The sequence below is a fragment of the Chroicocephalus ridibundus genome, chromosome 7 (assembly GCF_963924245.1).
Source record: "Chroicocephalus ridibundus chromosome 7, bChrRid1.1, whole genome shotgun sequence".
NCBI lineage: Eukaryota > Metazoa > Chordata > Aves > Charadriiformes > Laridae > Chroicocephalus > Chroicocephalus ridibundus.
Genome location: NC_086290.1, coordinates 56,139,378 through 56,153,449, shown reverse-complemented (window position 1 = coordinate 56,153,449; position 14,072 = coordinate 56,139,378). Strand labels below are relative to the sequence as shown.

General features: G+C 46.4%; 1 protein-coding gene across 10 annotated transcripts in view; it reads left to right on the top strand.

Annotated features, from left to right (window-relative positions):
• Window positions 1-14,072, top strand: part of TPST1 (tyrosylprotein sulfotransferase 1) — a 39,196-nt gene that overhangs the window by 6,004 nt on the left and 19,120 nt on the right. For 2 of the 10 annotated variants that reach the window (XM_063341637.1, XM_063341633.1), the window contains exons 1-2: window positions 4,890-5,089; window positions 12,436-13,379. In XM_063341637.1, the coding sequence (XP_063197707.1) occupies window positions 12,535-13,379 (845 nt within the window). In that variant the 5' untranslated portion in view covers window positions 4,890-5,089; window positions 12,436-12,534. Of the gene's footprint in view, window positions 1-4,858; window positions 5,090-5,229; window positions 5,658-12,435; window positions 13,380-14,072 lie in introns of those variants that run through there. The other 8 variants (XM_063341640.1, XM_063341642.1, XM_063341636.1 and 5 more) reach the window with 8 other exon arrangements.

Sequence of the window (14,072 nt, the reverse complement as noted above, 5' to 3'; positions counted from 1 at the left end):
CCGCAGTGATTCCCGGGGCTTGGTTTTTCTGGCTTTGGCGGTGAAATACAAATTGAAAACCCCCAGCGGTGCCCCAGCCCGTCGGTGCATGCACCACGTCTGCTCCGGCATCCCCTGGGGCAAACTTTGCACCGCTAAGATGATCGATACGCGAGGCAGCCGGGCCAGAAAAATAATATCGGTAGCGGAGAAAAACAATAAAAATGAGCGTGCCTCTGGGAAACGTGGAGAGAGACGTGAGCGTCCTTCCAAGTTAACCAGCGTGCTCGCTGGGTTCGCGGCTGACAGGTTTGCTCTGCGGGTAAGACAGACTGCGCCCCGCGCAGGGCGTGATCCTGGGTGCAGAAACGTGTATTCAGCAGAAACATCTTATTCTCCTGCTGTGAGGGGAGGCAGGGGTGTGTCATCAGCTTAATGTCTTGTGGGGCCCGTTTTCTCTAAACTCAGAGGTCCGTGAACACAGTCCTTGGATTTTCTCCGCCTCCGGGGATCGTTAAGTCTTCCCTGATTGTCCGAGTTGGGGTTTTTCTGGAGCAATCTGCACTTACAGACACCGCCGGGATCCGTCTGCGGTGCTGGGCACCACCTGCCCCCGTTGCTCCGTGATGTGCAGCCAGGAGCGGCGTATTCCCGTCCCCTGCCCCTGCTCCCGGGGTCTGGAATAACCCTCAGCCCAAGGTAAACTCCGGGCTTTTGGGAGGCCGGGATGTGCAGAGGGATGCTGCCCCATGGTCCTCCCCTGGCCAAGGCACCCGCCCAGGGCTGGAGGTCTGCGCTGGTTTACCTGCCGGCCCTTTACTTTGTGGGTGAGGCGTTAAGTCCATCCTTTTTCCCCTTGTCAGAGGGCAGTTTTGTTCGTATTCATAAAGGCAGAGATAACAGGACTGATTTAAGCACGTCTTTGGCGCAGAGCCAACGAAGCACTTCAGCGGGGTTGCTCCGGGGAGGAAGGATGCCCAGCCGTGCTCTGGGCTGGGAGACAGCACTGGCACACGCGGGGGCTGGGGATTTTGAAATTAATTCTACCTAAAGGCCAAATGAATTTCCCAGGTGCACGGGACAAGCTGAAATCCAACCCACTTGCTTTCTGCTTTATCGTATCGGTATCCTCCTCCAAACCCCTCCGTTCCCTCAGTTCCTTCTGTAACGGCTCTATCCATACATATCCTTCTAGAATGGCTCTATCCATACATATCCTTCTATAACGGAGGTAACAGGGAGGTTTTTTTCAAGGCAGAAGCGACAGCTGAGCCCCTCACCCCCCCCCGGGTTTTCAAAACTGCCTTTAGTGAGCGTGGGGATGAAAGCCACAAGCACCAACCCTCCTCCAGCTGCCTCTCGGCGAGGGAGAGATCCTCCCCGTGCGAGACAGCCAGCGAAAAGCCGGGTTGTGCAACCGCTGCCGAGGCATTCGAGGAAAAAGAATAATATTTAACAGTTCTGGCAAGAACACGCCTAAGCCGGCAAGCTCAGCTCTCCTTGCTCCAGGCGGGGAACGAGCTGGGCAAAGCCAGAGGGAAATTCTTTGCATTCTCAGGATTGGGAAGGTGGAATTAAAGTAAAATACTCCTGGATGAGGGCCAGGATACCTGGAGTAGTAAGCTTTCTGTTGCTTCTAAATATCAAACTGGAATTGAACTCAGGACGACTTTTGGAGTGGAATTGGTGTCAGGAAAAGCATTGTATTGGAAGTCCAAGGCGGGGGAAAAAAAAAATAAGACGACCTCTTTTTTGTCTCTGAGTGTGCCAGCCCTCCAGCTAGCAGAGGTCAGCGCAGCGTCGCTGGGGACTTCGCCCGCTCACGTGCTGGCCCAGCGACTCGTATGATGTGGTAGAGAAGCTGCGGCTCACTGGGCAGGTCTTGCTATGAGCGTAAGGGAGCAAAATCCATCACTGCTGCTGGAGCTGTGACGGTCCGCGCTGTGCAGGATGGCTCCTGGCTCCTGACGTGCCCTGGACCCGATGCCAGGAGGGAGCGCGGATGCAGACACCGGGCTCGGTCCCTCCAGGCGATGATGTCCAGCTTGGTCTTTGCCATAGCAGTGATTTGGAGAAAAAGTTTGGTTTATGTTGTGGCTCACATTGGGAAATAACGTGAAAAAAAAAAAAGTTTAACGTAGGCTCCTAAATAGCACCAGCTTGCAGGACTCAGGGCTGCTCTTCCCTCCTCTTCCTCGGCGGTCCCAGATGCACTGTGCGGCATTGCGAGAACTGGAAACAACCATAAGTTGTGCCGCTGCCAAGGGAAAACCGGGCAGAAAGCAGGGACAGGCACCAGGACCCGCTTCTGTTCCTCTTGGAGCTCTGCAAACCCTGGCTATGGCCCCGTAGCGCCAGCCCTGCCCCCCCGCCGAGCTGCGGCTTCGGTCCTGGGCTCATCCTTCACCCCACGCATGCGGCTGAGCCCCCGGCGAGGAGGAATTATCTCCCAGCTTCAAGGAACAAAATGGGAACAAGCCGATAAGGAACAGCCAACGCAACTGTCAGATGCTGAGCAATTAAGTGCCATGGCTTCTCATCGTGTTTATCCACTGGCAACAGCAACTTCACGGCCGAGAGTTAAGCTCTTGTCTGTACCCAAACTTGGCGTGACGCAGTATTTGGTGGGTTATTTGATCCGCAGCTCCCAGACGAGCGGATTAAAGCAGGGCCCAGCGTGGGGCACCCGCTATGTACAGTAGCTGCGTCTGCTTCCTACAGCAGCACCGGGGAACTTGGGGAATGGCGGGTTTTTTCCCCCCTCCCCGAGGCACTGTTTGATTGCCACAGATTGGAAGCCTTTAAAAGGGATGATCTGTGTGAGTCACAGTTAAAGCCATAAAAGAAAAACCAATAAAGCGATCTGAAAAGTGCTGTTTAATGGATTGAGGCAAACTTACTGGAAACAGGATACAGACTGTTTCATCTTTAAATCGTTAGTTCAAATCCAGATGCATTCGGGAGCAAATGACATTTATTCCCCGTCAATAGCTGTCAGAGAAAAGAAAGTGGAAAGGAGTTTTACCAAACCTGAAAGGAGTTGCCGGTTTCTCCGTGCTCCCAGCAGCTCCCTGGGCACGTCTGAAAGCCTTACAGACTCTTTAAAACTTGGTCTTTACAGGGCAGAGCATTTCCCGACGTGAAAATACTTGTCCTGCACACAGATACCTGCTCACGTGGCTGCCTTGGCTTAATTTTCTGAGCAAATAAAACACGCATGAGCCACACCGCGTTCGCCCCACTCGAGAGCGATGCTTCTCCATCACCTCGGAGAAGTGGGAGGCAGAGAACCGTATCGGCTCTCCGGGCAGCGAGCGTTGGCTCATCGTAGCACTGGCAACCATGTTCCTGAACAGGCTCGTGAAAGTTTTATGATGGGCGCTTTGCAAGGGCTATGAGAGACGAGGTAATGGGCTGTGATTAATTCTTGCATCCTGTCGGTATCGCTGTCAGCTCAGGCACCGTCGCTCGGCATCTCGTGAGGCCGGGATGACGGCAAAGCCCAGCCGGTACCTCCCCAGCCACGCAGGATTCGTACCGTCTCTCTGGGAGACGGGACAGTGAGTCAGACCTGATTTTAGGGCTTTCGGGATTAAAAGGGGATGTTCTCCCGCACGGTGGTCCCCATCCTTTTCATACCAAGATCTTGCTGCCAGTGCCGATTCCCAGCCCCGGTGTCCCCAGCCAGCCGAGTCTTTACCGAGCCTGGTGGCACCGAATCGGTGACAGTGTTGATCATCTCTGCTCGATGCAGAGGCGGCTTTTCCCAGACTGAACTTTGGGCTGGCACCATGTAAATCCCTTTAGCTGTTTGGTTTTTTTTATCCCTTGTTTGGCAAGCGACGTGAATTTGGGGATTGTCCCACGGGATCGTTCCCTTTGATATAACCCTGTAGCGGTGGTGAATCTTCCGCAGGGTGTTTGTCTGCGTACGGTGATGCCAGCGGGGCCAGACCTCCTGTATGTAAAGAAGAAACCGGTTTTTAGTTTGATTTAGCCTTTAGATATCACCATGTCAATGTTAAGAGCTCAAATTCAACCTATTTTCCCACTCTGTAGCTGTCTTTCTGCTTAGAGCACTGACAAGGAAGCCTAAGGCCAGTCTTTATTAGAGATGATTTAACCTATAGATGTGTCTCCTCCTGGCCTGAGGGCCAGGGCTCACCCAGCTGTGGGCCAGAGAAGCGGTGCCACGTGCCCGCAGCCAGCTCGGGCTCCAGCCCGATGCTATTCCAGATGTTTCCACACTCGCGCAGGCGGTAGACACATGGCTCCTGCTTCCCCACTGCCGCCAAACAGCTGTGTGACACCAGACGACACCTGAGCTGGGAGCCCGGGTACTCCCTGCCATCTGCGTGTCTATGAAAATGTTTAACTGTAGCTTTTCCCAATTTATCAGAGAGTTGCAGCGCTGCACTTCAACCCCGCTCGCCCAGGACAACGGGACAGCGGGTTTTGGATGGTTTTAGCTGTAAAACCACGCTCTGAGCCCTACGCCAGTGGGTCGCAGGCGGTGAGGAGTTTTCTCCTTAAAATATTGTTATAAATCACGTCTTTCCCCTTCTTCTCCAGCAATGGCGGCGTGTTGTTGTGGAGGGAGCCATGATAAAATCCAGCTGTTCCCAGCCACCAACATCTGTCTGGCACCGCTGCCCGGGGTGTCGCTGCACGTGGGCTCACCCAGAGCTGCTCACGTGGCGGCGCGGCCCAGATGTGGGCGCGCTCCCCCCCTCCCCGCTCCAGCTGTGCGCTCCAGATGTTTCCCGCCGCGCCCGCAGGGGTTAACGACACCCCCCCGACCTCCGCCCGGCCCCGCCCCCTCAGCTGTCAATCTTCCGCGGCGGCCCAACCGCCTGCCGCGACACATCGAGGCCGGCGACCAATCAGGGCGTGGTTGTGATTTCCATGGCAGCCGCAGCCGCGCGGCTGAGGGGAGGAGGCGGCGGCGGCGGCGCAGCCGGTCCCGGTCGCGATCGCCGTCCCGGTCGCGACCCACTGCGATGGTGCCTGCGGGGAGCCGCGGCGGCGGAGGGGCAGCGGTGCTGCTGCTGCGCGGCTCCAGCCCGGCCCTGGCGGCGGCCGCCGCGGCGCGGGGGCGGTGGCAGCGCAGGTGAGGAGCCGCCGCCCGCCGCGCACCTGAGGCGGACGGCGCGGTGCGGCGGGGCGGGGCGGGGCGGGGCGGAGCGGGCCCCGGGCGCGGCCGTTGCCTCCCTTCCACGCCCCGCCCGCGCAGCTCCGGCGGCGGCCGCCGTGCTCCGCCCTGCCGGCGCTGGGGCGGCTCCGGTGCTGCCAGAGCCGTTGGCTTTGTCGGCCGGGCCGGGGGGCGGCCGCGGCCTGAGGCGGCGGCTGGGAGCGGAGCGGCGGCGTGGCCGTGCGGTGCCCGCGCCCCTCAGGGGCCGCTCTGTCCGGGGGAACCGGGCCGGGCCGCGCTGGCCGGGGCACACGGCTGTGCGGACACCGCCGATCCCGCAGCCGGGAGCGCCCGAGGATGCCCGGCGGGGCCGGTTCGCTGCTGCCCGCCGGTGCCGCGGCGGGGTGCGAGGCGGATCCGAGCCGGGTAAATGGGAAAGTTTCCCTCCGGGCGGGCTGAGTCGCTTAAGGAGCTGCCAGCGCTCCCGCTGGCTTTGTTCCGGCGCCGGGATGTGCCGGGGGAGGCTGGCCGCCGGAGCTCCGCCGCTGTGAGTAGGGGAGGCACGCAGAAATAAATACTTGTGTAGCGCTGCTTTTATATCTGCGGACACAACCTGTAGTGCGTACGCGTTGTAGCGATAGTTTTATAGCACTGGACCTAATACGTCTCTTAGCTGGAAGTGGTTTTGCAGAATAAGCCATTTGCATGTGTTTATTGCGAACGTGTTGTGCAAATTTTTGTGGGTCTAGATCTTCTTAGTATTATTAAGCAGTTTGAAATACCTTATTTTATAGTGGAGTGCTGAAATCCCTCTTAGGAGGCACAGTGCGCGTAAAAGCGCACAAAACAGCAGCTCATCTGCTATTACTGTGCTACTGACTTTTTTCCCCCCTCTCGTTTGGTTTAGGTTTGTGTTTGTTTTTTTTTAATCATAAATTTAAACAGCTATAAACCTATGTGTGTTGTCCATAAAACTCCTTTTGTTGCATTGTTCTCCAGTAGTAAGTGTAGTACTTAATAAATACTGTATATTCTTGCATCACTGGGAGCATGCTGCTAACTTTTTTTGACCATTCAATATGTAAATCCATATAACTTCATGTATGCATGGTGTGTGTAGGTAGAGCAGAATATATAGAGTTCTTTGCTTTCATCTGAAGCAGAACATTTTAATTAGCTGTACTTTAACCTCGTTCTAGAGGTCTTAAATGGTGGAAAACCTAAGTGTTGGGTTTTGAGTCCATTGGTAGCCTCACTAGTTATTTGGGGTCTGGTGTGTTTTTTCTCTCGCTTGTTAAGAAAGCTTCTAGGTGTTGATAGATTCAGAGAAAGTAGAAATGCTTCTGAATTTATCTTTTTATTTATTTATAGATATCTATGTGTGTGTGTTTATCTATCTGTCTAGTATAGCGAAGGATTATGAAGAAAGCTGTGATTTTTTGGAGGGGAGTGGGTTAACTGCTAAAAGGAAAGGGTACAGCTTGCTTCATCTTTTACCTATTAATTATATGAGGGAAATGCATAAGCATATTTATTTTTTTTTACTCCTTGTAATGTTATTCTGTTAGAAATTGTGGGGTTATTACATGGTTGTATGCCGTCTTCCCCAATATGGGAACCTCAGACTCAGCAGTAGTCTATGGCTGTGAAGGTTAATTTGGCCTTTACAATTTTTCAGAGCTTTAGATTAAAAAAAAAAAAAAAAAAAAAAAAAACAAAACGCGTAGGTTCAAGGGAATGCAAGTGTGTGAACGACACTCCCATAGTTCCTACAGTGTGAAGTATAAGGGAATGTTGTTCACAGATCTGCATTCCCTTATAGTTCTGTATTTTGTCCAACTTTGTCCTATCGTTCTACTTGTCAAACTGTTCTGCATGAAGTCTTCACTAGGTCTGGTGGCTGTGTTTCATCCCAGATGCTTTCCACCAGGTGACTTACTGATTATTTCTTTGTGGAGGTGAATAAAATTTGCTCATTCTGTTCTATCATCCTTTTTTACTGTATAACTAATGGGGGAGAAATCTAGAGAAAACAGCTGCTGGGCTTGGGAGCCAGGATGACTTAAAAAGCTAAAGATGGACTTGGTACTAAAGGCTTCTTGATTTTTATTTCTAACTTTGCTGAGTGTTTTGCTTGGGTTTTGCTTGCTTGTCCTGTACATTGACATTCCTCTCAGATTCTCTTATGTGACTGGCAGTAATACATGATATTCGATCTTCGGGGAAATCATTAAGGTGATTGTGCAAACGCTGCTTTGAAGGCATAAAAATGCTTTGTGAATACTTAAATGATTTTTGGAACAACCTTCTAAATGAGCCTACAACAGTTCGGATAGCTTCTTGAAGTGGCGTACTGTGAATATTTCAGTGGTGTTCCTTGGTGTTGTGCTATACCATTATCATGTAACTGTCAGCTTTCCTATGCAATCTTCTTTGCAGGGAACAAACACAAATGACCAGAAACAAACCAGTTCATTGAAGGAAAGGTTTTATGGAATGCGGAAAGACTAGCATTGTATGCAAGGGCTTCTTACTCGGACTATTCGATGAGCTTAATATAGAACTTCCTCTAAGAAATACAGTCTCCAGTTTTCTAAGTGTATTTTGTTTTGAATATGGTTCTTAAGAATTCTCAGTATCTGCTGCCTTTCCAGTATTTATTTCTGCAATGGAAAAGTGAAGGGGCAAGAAGAGGCAAGGAAGATACTGACATTTGCTTCTTCACGTCCTAGCGGGATTTTCATTTCTTCTTCTACAGTCAAGAGTAGAGAAGAGAGTGAAAATGGATAACAACAGTTTAGGGTTTTTCTCCATTCAACTTAGCTACCTTGCCACTGTGAAATGAATTTCCTCCGCAGATTTATACCACAAGCTTTGGGTGTAGTAGTCAGACTGTGGCTGTGCATCTGAAAGGCAGCATCTCTGAACTGCAAGAATTTTCTGTTTCTGGGGTCTGTGTTATGGCATCTACTGCATAAAGCCTTATGGGGGGGTAACAGCCCTAGAGACTGAGGGATTGAGTAGACCTCCTATGTAGGAAAAGAAAATCGTAGGAACATGCTAGGAGGATATGAGGGTAAACGGTAAAAACAGGGTGACAGGAAAGATGACTTACCGAAAGTATGAACTCTACCATTCTTCTACTCATCTCTGTCTTGCTCCTGCTTTCCAGCACAGGTGGGAGGGCACCGTGTTCTGAGAAGGATGACTTGGAAGCCTGTTGACACAGAGCTGAGTGTGGTCTTTTCTCCCAGAAAATTCTCTGGTGGTGTTGAGGTCAAACACTCTGAACGCTTGCGGAGATGCAGGAACAAATCCAAGCAGTACTACTATGCTTGCTCTTTCTGGAAAGAGGTCTAGTTATCAGCATCTGAGCCAGAAGTTCAAGAGGTAGAAGCAGAGGACAAGCTAATCACTGAAAAACGTTTTAGATATGTGTTTTGTTTTGTTGTGTTTTTTTTTTTTTTTTTTTTATTTTTGAGAGGGATAATGCCAGTGTAGCTATCCTGTTAATTTAATCTTGGAAAAAGCTGCCTGGTTGGTCTTGAGAAGGGAGGTGGTCATCACTCTTTCCAGCCTCCAAAGTGAAAGTCGGGGCTCTAGATCTTATGAGGGTTGCTTATTACTGGGTGGTAATGGGTCCCCCCCCCCCCCCCACTCCCCCGTCAAGGAACGCTTTGAACAACAACAAAACCCAAACTGTTCTAATGTAAAATACAAGTGAATGATTTGCCTCTTGACTAAGCTAAAAATCTTCAACATTTCTTGGTTGAACTTTAGGAAGAAGGTCTTGACCTGTGGCATGTAGGAGGAGGGAAGGAGGGAGAGAGAACTAGTGTGTGCAGAAGAAGGAAACAATGCAGTCGTTTTTGCTTTGCTAACATCATCTTGTGGCTGACTCATACGCCTGACTTTTCTGGGAATAAAACTCAGTTACATACACTTCTGCTTAGCTGTACTTCCTTGTACTGAAACTTCTAGATCATAACTGTCTTTTTTTTTTTTGAGTTACACTTAAATTTTTCTAGAAATTCATTTTAGTCTGTCAGTTGAAACAATTGCTCCTAAAGGCCTTCTCTACCATTGTAGTCATCTTCAGCTTCTTCAACTTACGACTGTGTTGTGTGTGTGTGTGTGAGGGGCTTGTGTTTGCTTTGGGTGTTGTTTTTCTTTAGGGTTTTTTATTTGTTTTGTATTGGGGTATTTTGTTAAGAGTTGTCTGTGGTTTTGGGTAGAGTGGCACTTTGCTCTTCTCAGGTGACAGTGGGTAAAACCCCACAATTTTTCAAAGCTCTACTGAAATGCTGACAAGATTGCTGATTGCCTAGTTGTGATTTTTAAATGCTGTCAGTTTAGTTACTGTTAACAGCAGAACATTAATGACTTGTAATAATCCCTGAGGTTGACAGATGTGATCCAAAGCACTCACTGATATAGAGAAGGGAGAAGGTGGGGTTTATTTGCAAGCTGCTAGAAGGGCAGTAGCTTCCGTATGTCATACTTGTCCCCAAGCTTCATATGTAACTTCAGGCAGAGAAGGGAGTTTGCTGGCTTGTAGAATAGATTAGTTTGCTGAGAGGTGCTGTTTCTGACTGCTCCTCTGCTGGTTTCCTCACATACAAAGGCTTTGTCTTGCCACGGTTGATGGCAGTTGTACGCTCCAGGTGTTGCTTCCAGGCGAGTGGAGCACAGAAGGCTGTAGGACAGCTTAATACTAGCTCTTTATGGTCTTGCAGCTTCAGCATCTTTGAACTTATCAAAAAAGTTACTGCCTCAAATGACAGTATTTGTGGTTGATTGGTTGTGGGTGTTTTGTTTGTTTGTTTTTGTGATGTGGATGGGTTTTTAGTTTTGTAGGTGAGTCGTCATTACTTAACGGCAGTTTAGGAAACCTGCTCACAGCCTGCAGTGTGTATTTGCATTCACAGCTGGAATTGTGCTGAGAGTGAGTCATTGTTCTGCCTTACCCAGCCTGTGAACTCTGAGGGTTTCAGCCTTCAGTCACCAGGCTCTCCTCTGAGGCTGCTTGTTCTTCAGCTTGGTGCTGAAAGCTGGGGCTGGTTTGGCTTTGTTGTGTTTGTTTGGTTTTTTTTAAAGTGATACTCTAATATAAATGATAAAACAGTTGATGCGCTTGGGTCTTGATATGTTTTTCTCTAGTGATCAGCTGTCTAACTTTTGCATTTGGGGAATGTTATGTCTTCAAGTAGTTCTTAGTTTGGAAGATGAAGAATATTGTGGAGGGTTTGGTTTTGTTTTTTCTCTTTTTTTTTTTTGAGGAAATGAGTTGTATGGGGGTATCCAAAATATTTAGTAATGGATGTGTTAGCTGCACAAACCCTTCATTCTAATACATGTTTAATTTGTTTTCAAATACTGAGTTATACTATGCTATCATTGTAAACAATAGTACTGTACCTATTTGAAAGAAAATTTACAGGAGAAAAGTGGTGGCTTTTGGTGTGGTAAAATTCACTTTATTCAAATAATAGTCATATTGAAAAATTGTTCTGTTGCAGAATAATCATCATCGCTGAAATTGTAGACTAGAAAGCAGAATGAAAGCCATGTTATCGATACCTCACAAAATAGATGAGTGGTCGTCCTTGGTTTGCCTCTTTTTATTTGTAATAGTTGTAAGGGTTTAAAATTGACTGATTAATTTAAAAGTGATATTGCAGAACCAGAAGGAAGATTATGCTATGACATAAGTTAAATTTTTTTTTTACAGTATATTTTTCTGTTCCATGCTATAAATATGAAATGACTATATCTGTAAACTTCATTAATGTGGGCTGCCGTTATGTTTATAAAGCATAGTTGTCTTGCTATTATTGTCAGTTGACTTTTGATTTGCTACATGAGTTTCTTACCATAAACCTTTCTGTGTAGTAACCATATATTCAGAATCTTAACTCTGAAGCGTTAGGTCTTATCTTGGAGGGGGAAGACTCTTGCCGTCATACCAGCAAAAATAGGGAGTTATCTAGACAGAGAGGCTAAAAGAAAGCGTGAGCTTACCAGCACTGCTTAAAAGGAATCCAAAACTTCTTATTTGAAGGAAGAATGCAGTATATGCTTTATTCTGGCAGTGCTTTATTACATGACTTAAAATTATGCAGGACTTCAACTCTTTTTTCTTTCTTCCTAATTTACTCAGTTTTTTAGCATTTCAGCTAACATTTCTCTGGAGTTCAAAATGCTGCATAAGATGTGGGGGGAAGTTGGTGGGTTTTTTGTTTTTTAATCAATGGAATAATGATTGATTATGGTTATGTTGAGTTTGGGTGGGTTTTTTTTAGGGAAATATCTCTAAGAGCCAAATTTTACGTAAAGAAAACAATAAAGAAGGAAGTTAGGATGAAATCATTAGTTTTCTTTCGTATGTCCTGCTTTGTATTATCTGGATACTGGGATGGATGCAAACTTTTAAGTCAGCATGGGTGGTGGTGGTGGTTGTTCTTATTTAAATCAAGACTGATCTTAGTCTTGATCTTAGTCAACTTTAATCCTGGATTGTGTTTGTAGTCTTTAATGACTATACACTTCTTTAATCACAGCTTCCCTTGAAGTAAAAATTGAAGTTTCCCTTACTTGCTGCAACCTATTTTTCTTCATTGCTTAAAGGCCTTAATCAAAAATTGGACACTGTCAGTGTTGATAGGTAACTGTGAAACATCTTTTATTATCATCCCATATCCTGTGAAGGAAACAGGGCATTTAAAGCAAAACAGGAGATAAAGTAGTTATGTGAAAATGTGACAATGAGCAGGATACTGCTACCATCTATTCAGCAAGCCAGAGTTATTCTAATGCTTAAATTCTTCTGTAATTTATAATGTGATTTCTGTGGGGTGTCTTGTTCGTTTGTTTTATCTCGGTAACTCTGTCTCAGAGTGGTCATTTTTTTGGTCTTTATTTTTTTTGCTGTGAAATCCCAAGTAAAGAAGAGTGGTTTCTTAATAATTACTTTTTTAATGTGTAGAGTCCCATAGAAATGATGTCTTTGCTTGAATGTAAAGTTTAACGGTAGCTATCTAGTGGTAGAATTCTTTCAAATGTTGTTAAAATGTACCAGAGAACTTCTATGTAAATAGCAATTTTAGTCATGAATCTTGTTATGTTTTGTGTTGCTTCTATGGGTAAACAAAAGGGCTTTTTGTTATGGGACAATTGTATTTAGATTTTGCATTTACTAGTCTTAATGCAACACCAGGAGATAAAAGTTTTATTGAATGCTGTCAGGTATTTCTGTTGTTGATTTATTGTAGTAGTTCTTAACAAAGTTCTTAATTTTTTATTTTATTTTTTTCCCCCCTGACTAGACCTTAATTTATTTTGGATTAGGATTCCCGTGACATGTGAACTAGAAGATAATTTGAAATAGAAGGCCTCTCTATTTTGAAGTGACAGTCTTTATCAAAATGGTTGGAAAACTCAAACAGAACTTGCTGTTGGCATGTCTGGTGATCAGTTCAGTGACAGTGTTTTATTTGGGCCAACACGCTATGGAGTGTCACCACCGAATAGAAGAACGCAGCCAGCCTGTGAGGATGGAAAGTGTGAGAAGCACAGTAAGAACTGCTTCCAATGTAAATGCAAACAAAACCTTTGCTTACAACAAAGACATGCCTTTAATATTTATTGGAGGAGTACCTCGAAGTGGCACTACCTTAATGCGTGCCATGCTTGATGCCCACCCGGATATTCGGTGCGGAGAAGAGACCAGGGTAATCCCGCGAATTCTGGCAGTTAAGCAGATGTGGGCTAGATCGAGCAAAGAGAAGATCCGACTGGATGAAGCTGGAGTCACAGATGAGGTTCTGGACTCAGCAATGCAAGCGTTTTTATTGGAAATCATTGTGAAACATGGAGAGCCTGCTCCGTATTTGTGTAACAAAGATCCTTTTGCTTTAAAATCCTTAACTTATCTTGCTAGAATTTTCCCCAATGCCAAATTTCTTCTAATGGTACGGGATGGTCGTGCATCCGTGCATTCCATGATATCTAGAAAAGTCACAATAGCTGGGTTTGACCTTAACAGCTACAGAGACTGCTTGACCAAGTGGAATCGTGCTATAGAAACTATGTATAACCAGTGTATGGAGGTTGGTTTTGAAAGGTGTATGCTGGTCCATTACGAACAACTCGTATTGCATCCTGAAAGATGGATGAGAACTCTCTTAAAGTTTCTTCGCATCCCATGGAACCAAGCAGTGCTGCACCATGAAGAAATGATTGGAAAAGCAGGGGGTGTTTCTCTTTCAAAGTGAGTATGAGTATTCCTCCTTTACCTTGTATTATTCTAAGAGGTAAAATAGTATGTTTTGTATATAAAAGACTCGGGAACCTGATTTATGATGCATATTATCTGGATATTAAGAATCACTGTTCACTAACAACTTGCAATCTCGGATTGCTCCCACTAAGCAATTGTCCCGCTAACATATGTGTATAAAACATATGAATGAACATTTAATTAATGGCCAGTCTAACTTGAATTTGGATATCTAGTATCAGCCTTACTTCCAATATAGCTTTGCATTTCTCTGTGCCCCAAAATAAAGCTGGACTGTTTTATCTAGACTGGTGTTATTCATCCTAGCAAGATCACCCATTTCATTTCAGGAACTTAAGTGTTGTCAATGCAAGAATGGCCTTTGAGTTATATTTGCCAAGAACATACTCTTCCAGGAAACTTGAGAAACTGTTCCAACAAAATAGAAAGCAGAATTGGCGTGCTTTTCTGTTGGCATGCACTCCTAAAAGGACAAGCGTTTTGAATAAAATTAACCTTGTTGTAAGCAAATCTCTCAGTGTTCTGTTGTGCCATCTGTGCACCTGATTTAGCTACTTCCAGTAACTAAAATCCAGCTCTGCTTAGAAAACTTAGATGTGTATTGTGGAAAAAAAAAAAAAGTTATACTCTGGTTTCTTTGCCACTATTTACAGCTGAACAACT